Here is a 16,055-nt window from a genome sequence, read left to right on the forward strand (position 1 = left end):
TGGCGTCTGGGAGCTCACGGGCAGAGCTATTGAGACAGATGCAACATTGCCATCTCTATCCCCCAAGGCAAAACCTAAAATGTCATCGCTCAGAAGAAAAGGGAACTAAACAAACGGGTCACTTTTACAAACAAACAAAAAAAAGAAGGGGTTTTATAAGTGTTTCTGGAAAAAAAAGAATTAAGTTGGCAAAACAACTAGCAAAGGGGTTGTAAAAGACACCCACCACTAAATGTGCCTCAGAAAAGATCAACTGAAGGAAAAACCCACTCAAACTTAGGATAGAGAGAAACAAAGGATATGGACCAAACTAAACAGTGGAAAACACCAGACTCAGGCTTTGTTTAGCTACCTAAAGTGGAAAAGCTGTAAATCGTCTCCTCTCCACCTAATGTGCAAGGCCAGCAGGTCTTAAATACCAGCTGGGCCTGCCCAGGGGGAAACACACCCTGACTAACAAGGTGACTCCAGTCAGTGTGCGCCAATGTGCTGCAAAGAATGGCGCTGCAATGAATAGATGGTATTTTGTGTTTTTTTGGGGGGGGGGGGGGCTGATCTTTAACTTTTGAACATAATGTTTCCGGCATCCTTTCCTATGACCGAAAATAGCTTCTGGACATCAGAACAGCAATCACTAACCTCGATTTGGATGAAGATTTCTACTTCAACAAGTCAGTGGGGCAAGAAATACAAGAGCATCAGTGAGGTCGGGCACATATGTTGAGCGATTAGGCCTGACTCGCAGTCGGCGTTCCAATTCCTCCCAAAGGTGTTCGATGGGGTTAAAGTCAGAGCTCTGTGCAGCCCAGTCAAGTTCTTCCACACCGATCTCAACAAACCATTTCTGTATGGACCTTGCTTTGTGCACGGGGACATTGTCATGCTGAAACAGGAAAGGACCTTCCCAAAACTATTGCCACAAAGTTGGAAGCACAGTATTGTCTAGAATGTCATTGTATGCTGTAGCGTTAAGATTTGAAAAACAGCCCCAGACCATTATTTCTCCTCCAAACGTTTAAAGTTGGCACTATGCATTGGGGCATGTAGCGTTCTACTGGCATCTGCTAATCCCAGATTCGCCAGATGGTGAAGCGTGATTCATCACTACAGAGAAAATGTCCCGTTCTGTGAACTTCTGTGGCCTACCACTTGGCGGCTGGGCCGTTCTTGATCCTAGACGTTTCCACTTCACAATAACAGCACATACAGCTCTAGCAGGGAAGAAATTTGACGAACTGACTCGCTGGAAAGGTGGCGTCCTATGACGGTGCCAAGTTGAAAGTCACTGAGCTCTACTGCTAATTGTCTATGGAGATTGCATGGCTGTATGGCTCAATTTTATATACCCGTCAGCAACGGGTGTGGCTGAAATAGCCGAATCCACCAATTTGAAGGGGTGTCCACAGACTTTTGTATATATAGTATATCTTGATTAGATAAGTATTCAACTCCCTGAGTCAATACATGTGTCACGCCTTGGTCTTAGTATTTTGTGTTTTCTTTAATTATTTGTTCAGGCCAGGGTGTGACATGGGGTTATTGTATTGTCGTATTGAGGTTTTTGTAGGCATTGGGATTGTGGTTGATTAGGGGTGTGTCTAGTATAGGCTTGGCTGCCTGAGGCGGTTCTCAATCAGAGTCAGGTGATTCTTGTTGTCTCTGATGGGGAACCGTATTTAGGTAGCCTGGGTTTCACTTTGTATTTCGTGGGTGATTGTTCCTGTCTCTGTGTAGTTTCACCAGATAGGCTGTAATTAGGTTTCACGTTCCGTTTGTTGTTTTTGTATTTGTATAGTTCTTTCATGTATCGCTTTTTTCATTAAAGTCATGAGTAACCACCACGCTGCATTTCGGTCCGACTCTCTTTCGACAAACGAAGAACGGCGTTACAACATGTTAGAGTTACCTTTGGCACCGATTAAAGCTGTGAGTCTTTCTGTGCAAGTCTCTAAGCTTGGAACACCTGGATTGTACAATATTTCCCCATTATTCTTAAAATACATGTTTAAACTCTGTCAAGTTGATTGTTGGTTAACAGCCGTCTTCAAGTCTTTCCATAGATTTGAATGCCGATTTAAGCCACAACTGTAACTAGTCCACTCAGGAATATTCAGTGTCATCTTTGTAAGCAACTCCAGTGTATATTTGTCCTTGTGTTTTTGGTAATTGCCCTGCTGAAAGATGAATTTGTCTCCCAGTGTCTGTTGGAAAGCAGATTGAACCAAGTTTTCCTCTATAATTGTGCCTGTGCTTAGCTCTATTCTGTTTCTTTTTATCCTAAAAAAAACTCCCTAGTCCTTACCGATGACAAGCATACCCATAACATGATGCAGACACCACCATGCTTGAAAATATGAAGGGATGTCTTGTGTTGGATTTGCCCCAAACATAATGCTTTGTATTCAGGACAAAACGTTAATTTCTTTGCCAAATTTTTTGCAATATTACTTGAGTGCCTTATTGAAAACAGGATGCATGTTTAGGAATATTTTTATTCTGTACAGGTTTCCTTCTTTTGACTCTGTCATTAATGTTAGTATTGTGGATTAACTACAGTGCTGTTCATCCATCCTCAGTTATCTTCTATTTTAATTTTAATTTCTTTAATTGTTTTATTTCACCTTTATTTAACCAGGTAAGGTAGTTGAGAACAAGTTCTCATTTACAACTGCGACCTGGCCAAGATAAAGCAAAGCAGTGTGACAAAAAACAACAACACAGAGTTACACATGGGATAACAAACGTACAGTCAATAACACAATAGAAAAATATATATACAGTGTGTGCAAATGTAGTAAGATTAGAGAGGTAAGGCAATAAATCGACCATAGAGGCGAAATAATTACAATTTGTCATTAACGCTGGAGTGATAGATGTGCAGATATAGAGATACTGGGGTGAAAAAGAACAAAAATAAAAAACAATATGGGGATGAGGTAGTTGGGTGGGCTATTTACAGATGGGCTATCAAAACCATTAAACTCTAACTACTTTAATGTCACCATTGGCCTCATGGTGAAATCCCTAAACAGTTTCCTTCCTAATAATTGCACCATGTGCAAACAAACCGATATTCAATGTGTGCTTTTTTTTACCCATCTACCAGTTAGTTCCCTCCATTTGGAAAACCTCCCTTGTCTTTGTGGTTGAATCTGTGCTTGAAATTCACTGTCTAGACAGAGGGACCTTACAGATAATTGTGTTTGATGTACAGAGATGGTACTCATTGAAAATCATGTTTAACACTATTATTGCATACATAGTGAGTCCATACAACTTATTATGTGACTTGTTAAGCACATTTGTACTCATTTATTTATTTAGGCTTGCCATAAAAAAAGTTGAATACTTCAAGACATTTCAGCTTTTAATTTATTAATTTGTCAACTTTTCCAAAAACATAATTCCACTTTGACATTATGGGTTATTGTGTGTAGATCAGTGACACAAAATCTTAATTTAATCCATTTTTAATTTCAGGCTGTAACACAACAAAATGTGGAAAAGTCAAGGGGTATGAATCATTTTGAAAGGCACTATATATACATCATTTATGAATTACATGTGTTTTGTTTTTCTAAGTAAAGCTCAGAAGATTTGAAACAGAGGGAACATTTCACTTTTTATACAGTGCCTACGGAAAGTATTCAAACCCCTTTTTGTTGTGTTACAGCCTGAAATTAAAATGATTTAAATTAATATTTTTTGTCACTGATCTATTTTATTCTAAAATTGATTAAAAAAATTTTTTTCCTTCATCAATCTACACACAGTACCCCATAATGACAAAGCCAAAGAAGGTTTAGAACATTTTGCTAATTTATTCAAATTAAAAATTACATTTACAGAAGTATTCAGACCCTTTACTCAGTACTTTGCCGAAGCATATTTGGCACCGATTACAGCCTCAATTCTTTTTGCGTAGGACGCTGCAAGCTTGGCACATCTGTATTTGGGGAGTTTCTCCCATTCTTCTCTGCAGATCCTCTCAAGCTCTGTCAGGTTGGATGGGGAGCGTTGCTGCACAGCTATTTTCAAGTTTAAATACAGGCTATGGCTGGGCCACACAAGGACATTCAGAGACTTTTCCCGAAGCCACTCCTGCATTGTCTTGGCTGTGTGCTTAGTGTGGTTGTCCTGTTGGAAGGTGAACCTTCACATCAGTCTGAGGCCCTGAGAGCTCTGGAGCAGGTTTTCATCAAGGATCTCTCTGTACTTTGTTCCTTTCATCATTGCTTCGATCCTGACTAGTCTCCCAGTGTTATGCAGGTGAATGAGGACCCAAAAGCGACTTAACAGAAACAGAGTTTATTCCAGTCTTTAACAAAAACGATAATCCTGGATACTATCACAGGTAAAGTCCAAACAGGAAAACTGAAACCCTCTAGTCAGTAGAGGGGAACAACAGGAGACGCGAACACAGACTGCAGGTCGCTTCGGGAAGGCGCAGGCCGTAGCTGATATAGACACCTGCTCACACGCAGCATCTGAAGAAGGCAAAAACACGACGGAACAAGAACACAGCACAGCAAACATCAAACAAGGATCCGACAAGGACAGACGCAGAAACAGAGGGAGAAATAGGGACTCTAATCAGAAGGCAAAATAGGGGACAGGTGTGAAAGAGTAAACGAGGTAGTTAGGACGAATGAGGAACAGCTGGGAGCAGGAACGGAACGATAGAGAGAGAGAGAGGGATAGAGAGAGAGGGAAAGAAACCTAATAAGACCAGCAGGGGGAAATGAATAGAAGAGAAAGCACAGGGACAAGACATGACAATATATGACAAAACATGACAGTACCCCCCACTCACCGAGCGCCTCCTGGCGCACTCGAGGACGAACCCTGGTGGCAACGGAGGAAATCATTGATCAACGAACGGTCCAGCACGTCCCGAGAAAGAACCCAACTCCTCTCCTCAGGACCGTAACGGGAGACGATGAAGAGGGAATCTAGGGCAATAACTCTCATAAAAATGAGACACGGGTAGAGAACTGTAAGCGTTAGAGCAATCAGGACCAAACAGGCCAGGAGAGTAACAACTAGGGACAGACTGAGACACAGCAAGGCTAAGACCAGGAACAGGAGAGAGGCGGTGGCTGTGGACAGACTGAGACACAGCAAGTGCAGGAGCAGGACCAGGAGAGATGCGGTGGCAGGGGACATACTGAGACCCAGCAAGGCCAGGAGCAGAAGCAGGAAGAAAGTTACCGGACTTAGTCTGCGCGCAGTCCGAACACGCAGCCACGAAACGGCGCGTGTCACGCTCCTGAGTAGGCCACCAAAAACGCTGGCGAATAGAAGCAAGCGTACCCCGAACGCCGGGGTGGCCAGCTAACTGGGCAGAGTGAGCCCACTGAAGAACGGCCAGACGAGTAGAAACGGGAACGAAAAGAAGGTTACTAGGACAAGCGCGCGGCGACGGAGTGTGAGTGAGTGCTTGCTTAACCTGTCTCTCAATTCCCCAGACATTCAACCCGACAACACGCCCCTCAGGGAGAATCCCCTCGGGGTCGGTAGACGCTACAGAAGAACTGAAGAGACGGGATGAAGCATCAGGCTTGGTGTTCTTAGTACCCGGGCGATAAGAAATCACGAACTCGAAACGAGCGAAAAACAACGCCCAACGAGCTTGACGCGCATTGAGTCGTTTGGCAGAACGGATGTACTCAAGGTTCTTTTGGTCAGTCCAAACGACAAAAGGAACGGTCGCCCCCTCCAACCACTGTCGCCATTCGCCTAGGGCTAAACGGATGGCGAGCAGTTCGCGGTTAGCCACATCATAGTTACGTTCCGACGGCGACAGGCGATGAGAAAAATACGCGCAAGGGTGGACCCCATCGTCAGTATGGGAGCGCTGGGACAGAATGGCTCCCACGCCCACCCCGACGAGTCTACCTCGACAATGAACTGTTTAGTGACGTCAGGTGCAACAAGGATAGGAGCGGATGCAAAACGCTTCTTGAGGAGATCAGTACAACAATCATACGACCGGTGAGGAGGAAGGGAGGTGGCTCTAGACCGACTGAAGACCGTGCGCAGATCATGATATTCCTCCGGCCCTCCTGTCAAATCACCAGGTTCCTCCTGTGAAGAGGGAGCAGAAGAAACAGGAGGAATAGCAGACATTAAACATTTCACATGACAAGAAACGTTCCAGGAAAGGATAGAATTACTAGACCAATCAAAAGAAGGATTATGACACACTAGCCAGGGATGACCCAAAACAACAGGTGTAAAAGGTGAACAAAAAATCAAAAAAGAAATGGTCTCACTATGGTTACCAGATACTGTGAGGGTTAAAGGTAGTGTTTCACATAATATACTGGGGAGAGGACTACCATCCAAGGCGAACATGACCGTGGGCTCCCTAACTGTCTGAGAGGAATGTCATGTTCCCGAGCCCAGGCTTCGTCCATAAAACAGCCCTCCGCCCCAGAGTCTATTAATGCACTGCAGGAAGCTGCCGATCCGGTCCAGCGTAGATGGACCGGCAAGGTAGTACAGGTACTTGACGGAGAGGACAGAGTAGTAGCGCTTATCAGTCGCCCTCCGCTTACTGATGAGCTCTGGCCTTTAACTGGACATGAAATGACAAAATGACCAGCGGAACCGCAATAGAGACAGAGGCGGTTGGTGATTCTCCGTTCCCTCTCCTTAGTCGAGATGCGAATACCCCCCAGCTGCATGGGCTCAACACCTGAGTCAGTGGGGAAAGATGGTAGTGTCGGGGAGAGGGGGGACACAGTTAATGCGAGCTCTCTTCCATGAGCTCGGTGACGAAGATCTACCCGTCGTTCAATGCGAATAGCGAGTTCAATCAAAGAATCCACGCTGGATGGAACCTCCCGGGAGAGAATCTCATCCTTAACCTTAGCGTGGAGTCCCTCCAGAAAACGAGCGAGCAACGCCTGCTCGTTCCAGTTACTGGAGGCAGCAAGAGTGCGAAACTCTATTGAGTAATCCGTTATGGATCGATTACCTTGACATAGGGAAGACAGGGACCAGGAAGCTTCTTTCCCAAAAACAGAACGATCAAAAACCCGTATCATCTCCTCCTTAAAGTTCTGATACTGGATAGTACACTCAGCCCTTGCCTCCCAGACAGCCGTGCCCCACTCCCGAGCCCGTCCAGTAAGGAGAGATATGACGTAGGCGATACGAGCAATACCCCTGGAGTACGTGTGGGGCTGGAGAGAGAACACTATATCACACTGGGTAAGGAACGAGCGACATTCAGTAGGCTCCCCAGAGTAGCACGGTGGGTTATTAATTCTGGGCTCCGGAGACCCGGAAGCCCAGGAGGTAACCGGTGGATCGAGGCGGAGATTGTGAATCTCCTCCGAGAGGCCGGAGACTTGGGCGGCCAGGGTCTCAACGGCATGTCGAGCAGCAGACAATTCCTGTTCGTGTCTGCCTAGCATCGCTCCCTGGAACTCGACAGCAGAGTAGAGAGAATCCGTAGTCGCTGGGTCCATTCTTGGTCGGATCCTTCTGTTATGCAGGTGAATGAGGACCCAAAAGCGACTTAACAGAAACAGAGTTTATTCCAGTCTTTAACAAAAACGATAATCCTGGATACTATCACAGGTAAAGTCCAAACAGGAAAACTGAAACCCTCTAGTCAGTAGAGGGGAACAACAGGAGACGCGAACACAGACTGCAGGTCGCTTCGGGAAGGCGCAGGCCGTAGCTGATATAGACACCTGCTCACACGCAGCATCTGAAGAAGGCAAAAACACGACGGAACAAGAACACAGCACAGCAAACATCAAACAAGGATCCGACAAGGACAGACGCAGAAACAGAGGGAGAAATAGGGACTCTAATCAGAAGGCAAAATAGGGGACAGGTGTGAAAGAGTAAACGAGGTAGTTAGGACGAATGAGGAACAGCTGGGAGCAGGAACGGAACGATAGAGAGAGAGAGAGGGATAGAGAGAGAGGGAAAGAAACCTAATAAGACCAGCAGGGGGAAATGAATAGAAGAGAAAGCACAGGGACAAGACATGACAATATATGACAAAACATGACAGTACCCCCCACTCACCGAGCGCCTCCTGGCGCACTCGAGGACGAACCCTGGTGGCAACGGAGGAAATCATTGATCAACGAACGGTCCAGCACGTCCCGAGAAAGAACCCAACTCCTCTCCTCAGGACCGTAACGGGAGACGATGAAGAGGGAATCTAGGGCAATAACTCTCATAAAAATGAGACACGGGTAGAGAACTGTAAGCGTTAGAGCAATCAGGACCAAACAGGCCAGGAGAGTAACAACTAGGGACAGACTGAGACACAGCAAGGCTAAGACCAGGAACAGGAGAGAGGCGGTGGCTGTGGACAGACTGAGACACAGCAAGTGCAGGAGCAGGACCAGGAGAGATGCGGTGGCAGGGGACATACTGAGACCCAGCAAGGCCAGGAGCAGAAGCAGGAAGAAAGTTACCGGACTTAGTCTGCGCGCAGTCCGAACACGCAGCCACGAAACGGCGCGTGTCACGCTCCTGAGTAGGCCACCAAAAACGCTGGCGAATAGAAGCAAGCGTACCCCGAACACCGGGGTGGCCAGCTAACTGGGCAGAGTGAGCCCACTGAAGAACGGCCAGACGAGTAGAAACGGGAACGAAAAGAAGGTTAGGACGAATGAGGAACAGCTGGGAGCAGGAACGGAACGATAGAGAGAGAGGGATAGAGAGAGAGGGAAAGAAACCTAATAAAAAGAAACCTAATAAGACCAGCAGGGGGAAACGAATAGAAGAGAAAGCACAGGGACAAGACATGACAATATATGACAAAACATGACACCCAGTCCCTGCCACTGAAAAACATCCCCACAGCATGATTCTGCCACCACCATGCTTCACCGTAAGAGTTCAATCTTGGTTTCATCAGACCAGAGAATCTTGTTTCTCATGGTCTGAGAGTCTTTGGGTGCCTTTTGACAAACACAAAGCAGGCTGTCATGTGCCTTTTACTGAAGTGTGGCTTCCTTCTGGCCACTCTACCATAAAGGCCTGATTGGTGGTGTACTGTAGAGATGGTTGTCCTTCTGGAAGGTTCTGCCATCTCCACAGAGGAACTCTAGAGCTCTGTCAGAGTGACCATTGGGTTCTTGGTCACCTCCCTGACCAAGACCCTTTCCCCCCCGATTGCTCAGTTTGGCCAGGTGGCCAGCTCTAGGAATAGTCTTGGTGGTTCCAAACTTCTTCCATTTAAGAATGATTGAGGCCACTTGTTCTTGGGGACCTTCAATTCTGCAGAAATGTTTTGGTACCCTTCCCCGGATCTGTGCCTTGACACAATCCTGTCTCGGAGCTCTACAGATAATCCCTTCAACATGGCTTGGTTTTTTTCTCTGACATGCACCGTCAACTGTGGGACCATATATAGACAGGTGTGTGCCTTTCCAAATCACATCAATCAATTGCATTTATCACAGGTGGACTCCAATCATGTTGTAGAAACATATCAAGGATGACCAATGGAAACCAGATGCATCTGAGCTCAATTTCAAGTGTCATAGCAAAGGGTCATTGTAATGCATTTGATAAAACCGCTTTTCTCTTTATCATAATGGGGTATTGTGTGTAGATTGCTGAGGATTTTTATTTTGTTTATCCATTTTAGAATAAGGATGTAACGTAACAAAATGTGGGAAAAGTCAAGGGGTCTGAATACTTTCCAATGGCACTGTATTTTCCTATTATACTTATTCCCTCGGGACGAGCACCAACAAACCTTACATATCCGATACGGCAAAACATGCGGCCAAACAAATGATCGCCAGGTCTCACTGGCTGAATATAATTTATATTGTCTGCCCACCCTCCATAGACAATCAACCACCAAATTCATTGCCACGGACATGATGGGTTTCAAGGGGAAACTCCTTCAATATCAGACCCCGGCTAAGGAGTCAGCGATTTGTGGGACTAGTCTTTAGCAAGAATACGAGAGGATTATGATTGGTATAGACCATTAGAGGGATAGAGACCTTGCCCGATGACTCAAATGGAATTCTTCCGCATCTATATCGTTCTCTACATACTTCAGTCTGAGACTTCCATCATTGAAGTTGTTTATGGTGATGTGTCAAAAAAATTTTTTTTTTTAACTAATCAATATCAACGCCAATGACAATTTTAAAAAATGCCCCTTTACCCACCTGTGTTCTGGCTCTGGCCCAACCCAACAGTTTGTGGGACCAATCAGACACTCTAAATGTTATGGGGAGTGGAACCCAAGAGCAGACTCAGCCGAGAATCTGAGATTAAGTAGCCAAAAGGTGTTTGACACACAGGGGGAGATGTAGTGCAGGCCAGGGGAAGCGGGTTGCTGGGAACCAGGTGCAGAGGCTGAGACGAGAGGGGTTGAGACAGGGTAAGCAGGTCCGGAGGGGAATCTAAGGGAGTAGTAGAGTGGGGAATCCAGGATAGAGTAGCAGGATGACGAGACGTGGGACTGGAGACAGGGACCAGAGTCTGAGCGGGCAGAATTGTAGCAGAGAGGATAACAGTGTCAGGCAAGGAAAACAGGCACAACAGGCTCTGAATAGTAACAAACGGCTGAAACGTAGACTGACTGAGCAGAAGTTACAATCTGGCAGCGTGGAAGTGGCAGGGCTGAGTATTTGTAGAGGTCTTGATTATGGAACAGGTTGCAGCTGTTGGGGATCTGCTCTGACTCCAGCACACCTGTCTCCGCCCACACAATCACACACACACAAAGAGAGAGAGGGAGAGGGAGAGAGTACTGGTGGAGTGGCAGCAGATCAAGGAGACACAGGATGAGCAGTAGAGGGCGTTGCAGGAGCAGATGTGACACTAAAATGGATTTTCATTCTAGAAATCAACAGATGTAATCAGATGTAGTCCAGACTGATTGCAGAGAAGAAACTAGCGCCATGTAGCGTTTGGCCAGAGCAAGGAGTTTGGGTAGTCAGGCAAGTAGAGACCGACACATAAACCACAAAGGGATGAAGAGCCAGGATTAAACATGAACATATTAATAAAATATTGATTACTGTGTATAGCTTTGTAAGACGATAAATGACCAACCACACAGCTTTGCAGTAGTTTAAAGGTTTAATTCTCTGCTTTTGAGCGGAGCTGGCTACTGTACCCGATAGACTGCGCTAAGCTAACGATATCCTAACTTCAATAATCTCCAAACTGCTCGCAGAGACATAAAAAAAATGGTATACATGAGTTCTTCTGACTCTGGGTTAAGTAGAAAACTACCTACATCTTGAAATCTCGCAGTATCCCTTTAAAGAGATAGCTCAACCAAAGTATGAATATTTACTCAAATAGTCTATGATTGTGTGAGCCACATTCCTGTGTACACACACAGACACTATTTGCATCCTTTAGCATTGATGACCAAAATAAACAAATCCATGAGAGTAAATGAAGCAAGCTCTCATTTGCATTCACAAATCATCTCTTGCTACAAGTATCTATTATTCAATTACTACAACAGATTCACCTCCACAGATCCATAATACTGTGTCTGAATTCACAGCATTTCACCATCCACATTATGCAGCCACAGCACGGGAGCCACTATGCTATATGCAGCATGTATAGTGTATACAAATAAGTAGCCACTGGATTTGCTTTTCAAGATGGCCAAGTGGTCGAAAGGGACACATACCATTCAAGCTGTGTGTATGTGCGAGTGCCAGGGTGAGGGTCCATGTTACACAACTCACACATGGAGAGTGTAATGTTCAGTTTCCATGGTGAAAATGGAATCCAGCTCTGCGGCAAGGCCTGCTGATTGGCTGATATGCCCACTTGGGGTTGTGCTGTGAGTAGATGGCTGGCCAATAGGATAGAGACAGTATCGGGGCTGTTGCTAAGGGGAGTCAGCTGGACTCATTGGAATCTACGCTCTCGCTCTCTCTCTCTCTCTCTCTCTCTCTCTCTCTCTCTCTCTCTCTCTCTCTCTCTCTCTCTCTCTCTCTCTCTCTCTCTCCTCCTGTGTTTTTCACTGACTCTCCCTCTCTCTCTCTGCCCTTCAGGCGGTATGTGTCTATCTACTACTCTTACTCTCTCTGTGTCTCTGGTGTATTGGTTGATTGTGGGTGAGGTGAGGAGAAGAGGCCAGTGAGAGGCAGCTCTAACGGGTATGGGCTGTGAGTCATGTAACCAAGACCCTCCCTACATAAACCCAGTGCCCCCTGCCCCGCCTCCCCCGGACCATGTAGAAGTCACCTGACATCCTGTGGGTCCAGTGCTGCTGGCCTGGTCAGCCGCCCTCTACTACTTATTTGTCATCCCTCATTCCAATGTCTGTCTGCCAGAGCCAAGCACATAATCACATCTCTCCGGATGAATCACACAGACATACATTTCTACACAACCATCAGAGGACAGTCTGTGCAGCCTTCTACTTTGCCAGTATGAATCTATATTCCTCCAATATATTGTCTGCAAATGATTTATTGTAACACATGTAATGTCTTACCCTCTGACATAATTGAAGTCCCAATCATTAGCTTCCCATGGCAGTTTGTTGCTCTCGTGTGGCACTTTTGCATGGAAGGTTTTGTGAGCTCATGCAGTAGTCGAGACAAGATTCAGGGCATGTGAATCTTGTGTTTGGATGAAAAAGGGGTCCTGTGTGGCTCAGTTGGTAGAGCATGGTTCTGGCAACAACAGGGTTGTGGGTTCAATGCCAATGGGTGACCAGTAATAAAATGTATGGCCTCACTACTGTGAGTCACTCTGTATAATAGTGTGCTAAATGACTAAAATGTAAAGTGCTTGTCTCATACAGTATGGAAGGAGAGAGTTAGTTCCTCTGATTGGAGCACAATACAACTGGTTCCAGCACTTGAATACAGTAAGGGAACAGTTGGAGCAGTGCTGTCACTTCTTTAAATACATGTATTGATGGAAAGCTTTACAGTGGTCATTACTGAGTATGGAGGATGCTGTATGATTTGGGCAATATCTGCCAGAGAGAAAATGGAGTCTTTGCTACCTCAGTGTGGTGGTTTAAAAATAGCTTCTAGTTCTGTTGGCTTTATTCCAAATCCACACACACACCCTCTATCTTTCATTGGTGAAGTTCGTTTTGCATGTTCCGGTGCCCCAGGTGGGAGGAGATTTCAGTTAAGGACCAATGGAATGGTCTAAAATGAACAAACTTCTCCCACCCGGGGCACCAGGCAATGCAAAACGAACTTGCCGACTCTGTCTTTGTCCCCTCCCCCTTTTAATGTTGGATGATTGACAGGAGACCCTCCTTCCTCATTGGCCTGTGTGAATTAAATGGCGGTGTGTGGCCCCGCCCCTCCGGTCTCTGCACGTGGATCGGTCTGGTGTTAGAGCCTGAGCATCAGAGAGGAGAGGAAACCAGGAGAAGAGGAGAGGGACGAGAGAAAGAGGAGAGGATTGGGGGAGACGAGGAGGAGGACAGAGGAAAAGGGAGAGGAGCCAAGGTGTGAAAACAAAGGAAATAACAGGTAAAAACAAGAAATGTGTGTATGTGTGTTCAGTAGGTGTGTAGTTGTGTATGGCTTTTTGCAAATATTGTTATGGTACGTCTACTGGTGTTTGTGTGTTGGGACATGTCTGTAAGTCTGTGTTCATATCTGACTACAGCACAATGCACAAAATGTAGCATAAAGGGTACATACTGTATTCTGTCTATGTCTGCAGATTGTGCAGCACAGTTAAGCATGCACACATGCACACACATGCATATGCACACAGGCCCACACACACACACTGTACTTAAACACAGTCAGCTGATTTGTCTCTAAGCCTCTGTTTAGACTCAGGCATCGACTTGTACTTTACAGCAACAGTGTTTTTGGTCTGTGTTGATGAGTGTGTTTGGTTGCTGTGACACGGTAGTAAAACAGAGATAGTAACATTATATTCCTGTGCTGGAGGTGATTAACATAGTGTCAATAGAAAGCTTTCCGATAGGGAGTGCTGCTTGGCAGTTTATTGCTAAAAGGCTAAAAGGTTATGGGGTTAAACTGAATTGGATATACCCAGTGTATTGTTCAGAAGTTTAATGACAATGCAGGCCTTTTAGATTCAAGCTTGCCAGGGGGTTTCCTAGTGTGCACAGCCCAGACGGGGAGCCTGATAGTGGGCTAAAGACGCTGGTGTCTTCCTTGTGCTAAAAATGGTTGGGCATCGTTGACCTACATTTAGTGCAGTATTTATACAGTACAGTGACTCACTCTCCTCTGGTGGCTGCAAATAGAATGAGTAAAGAATAGCCTTGTTTCCCCTCGTTAAACCACAACAACTCACCCACGTGGATACTAACACCCTAACACACACTCTGGGCATCAGGGTGCGTTTCTTCTGTGTCCACCACTGGTTACCAACCAGTACAGCCAACCACTTGACCATGGTGATTCTATTATGAGGTTAATGTTCAGCACACAAACCAGCTGTCTGTTTTAATTTCCTCCCAAATAGGTTCCAGGTGGTCAGATTTGTGTGGGTCTTTGTGTTTCATTGCAGGAATTTAGTGGAAAATGTTTGTATTTGTTATTAGAGGCTGGGGTTAGAGGTCAGTATGCTGATATTTAGAGGTGAGGGGTCAGTGTGATGGCTGTCTGAGGACACAGCCCCTCCACCCCCTGCAGTGTCACAGATCATACAGTGCCTGCCCTGCCAATACATGTTCCTAGTGATTATCACCATGACAACCAGCCATTTGGATCTCCTCGCCCAGACACACTTTCTCTGACACGTTAACACACACACACACACAGACACGCCTACTAACACACAACCACACACACTCATTCACTGTTGTCGTCTTTGAAATGCCACCTGGTCTGTTGGTGTTCTTGCCACCTGGTCTGTTGGTTAAAAAAAAAAGACGCTCACCTCCGTCCCCCCTGTTCCAAGCCTGCAGTGGTACATTCCAGTACCCCTCTGAGGTCTGTGCTTTCTGGAGCATACAGAGGAAGAAGCCTCCATTTTGGAGAGAAGGAGAAGGTCGATGTGGGAAACAAGGGGACGGAGAGCAGAGCTGTAGAAAGTTATTTTTAGAAAAGCAATTTATATTAATCTCCTGCTTTCTGCTTTGTGTCAACTCAGATCAACATCAGCCTTTACATTGTCTTAAAAACATGGATTACCTACAGTAGGCTACATACATATCAGTGTTTGTGGTGTCGAGGGTGTATGTATCAGTTTGTCTGTTTGCTACCGTGTCCGTCTGTAATTCAGGCTGATTTGTGTAGTTATGTATTATAGGTCTGACTGAGAAGTAGAAGGCCAAAATGTCAGTACATTTTCCAAAATTCCCAGGTTTTTCAGAAATCCCAGTTGGAAGAATCCTACAACCAGGATTTCCTGGAAAACCTGGGCAATTTGAGAACGTTACCAGAATGTTGCAACTCTAAGTGCTGAGAAGTGAAAGCCCTCACTTTCCCAGCTCTCTCTCTGTCAGTTTGTTCTATTTGTGTAGGTGTGATCAGAGCCAGGTGTGGTGTGCTGGTGCAGCTCATCCCCCCCATATAAGATAGTATCATTGTGGTTCCTGCACTGACTGTAGAGGCTCCGCCATGTTCACCCACACAGAGGGAAAAACATCTGCACTGGGTTGCTATGCCACCAGCAGGCTGATACAAACACAGTGTGTCAGTGTAGCGTAACAGGTGAGGATTATTGCTGTATTGGAATCAGTTGTCTCTGCCTCTTTGGTCGAGGGACACTACTGTTCTTGAGTCATTTTCAGAAAAGTTCAAAGCCAGGGTTTGACATTTTGCTTTAACCTCGACATTTCTGCAAACTTTGAGACTATTGTCTATTGACGAAACTAAAATAGGAGATTTGAAAGCATATGACTTCCATTGGCAGATGTCTATTGTGCTCAGTGTTATTCTGCACGATGGCTGGTTGGTCACTGAGGCCAACATTTCTTCTAGTATAAAGTCATTCTGAAGGAGTGGGATGGTCAGTCTCACCCCTGGAGCTGGCACCTGACTTGAGAGAAGAGATAGGAAGAGAGAAGAGAAGAGAAGGGGCAACAAAGCCTCCTTCACTCACGCCGCCAAACTTAACCTAGT

General features: G+C 45.7%; 1 protein-coding gene across 1 annotated transcript in view; it reads left to right on the forward strand.

Annotated features, from left to right (window-relative positions):
- LOC124006863 (early nodulin-75-like) overlaps positions 1 to 15,507 on the forward strand; it is an 87,666-nt gene extending 72,159 nt beyond the window's left edge. Inside the window, exon 2 of the mRNA XM_046317054.1 lies at positions 15,455 to 15,507. Coding sequence (XP_046173010.1) covers positions 15,455 to 15,507 — 53 coding nt within the window. The remainder of the gene's footprint in view (positions 1 to 15,454) is intronic.
- Positions 15,508 to 16,055: the final 548 nt, after the last annotated feature.

This window comes from Oncorhynchus gorbuscha, linkage group LG20 (genome assembly GCF_021184085.1).
Source record: "Oncorhynchus gorbuscha isolate QuinsamMale2020 ecotype Even-year linkage group LG20, OgorEven_v1.0, whole genome shotgun sequence".
Taxonomy (NCBI): domain Eukaryota; kingdom Metazoa; phylum Chordata; class Actinopteri; order Salmoniformes; family Salmonidae; genus Oncorhynchus; species Oncorhynchus gorbuscha.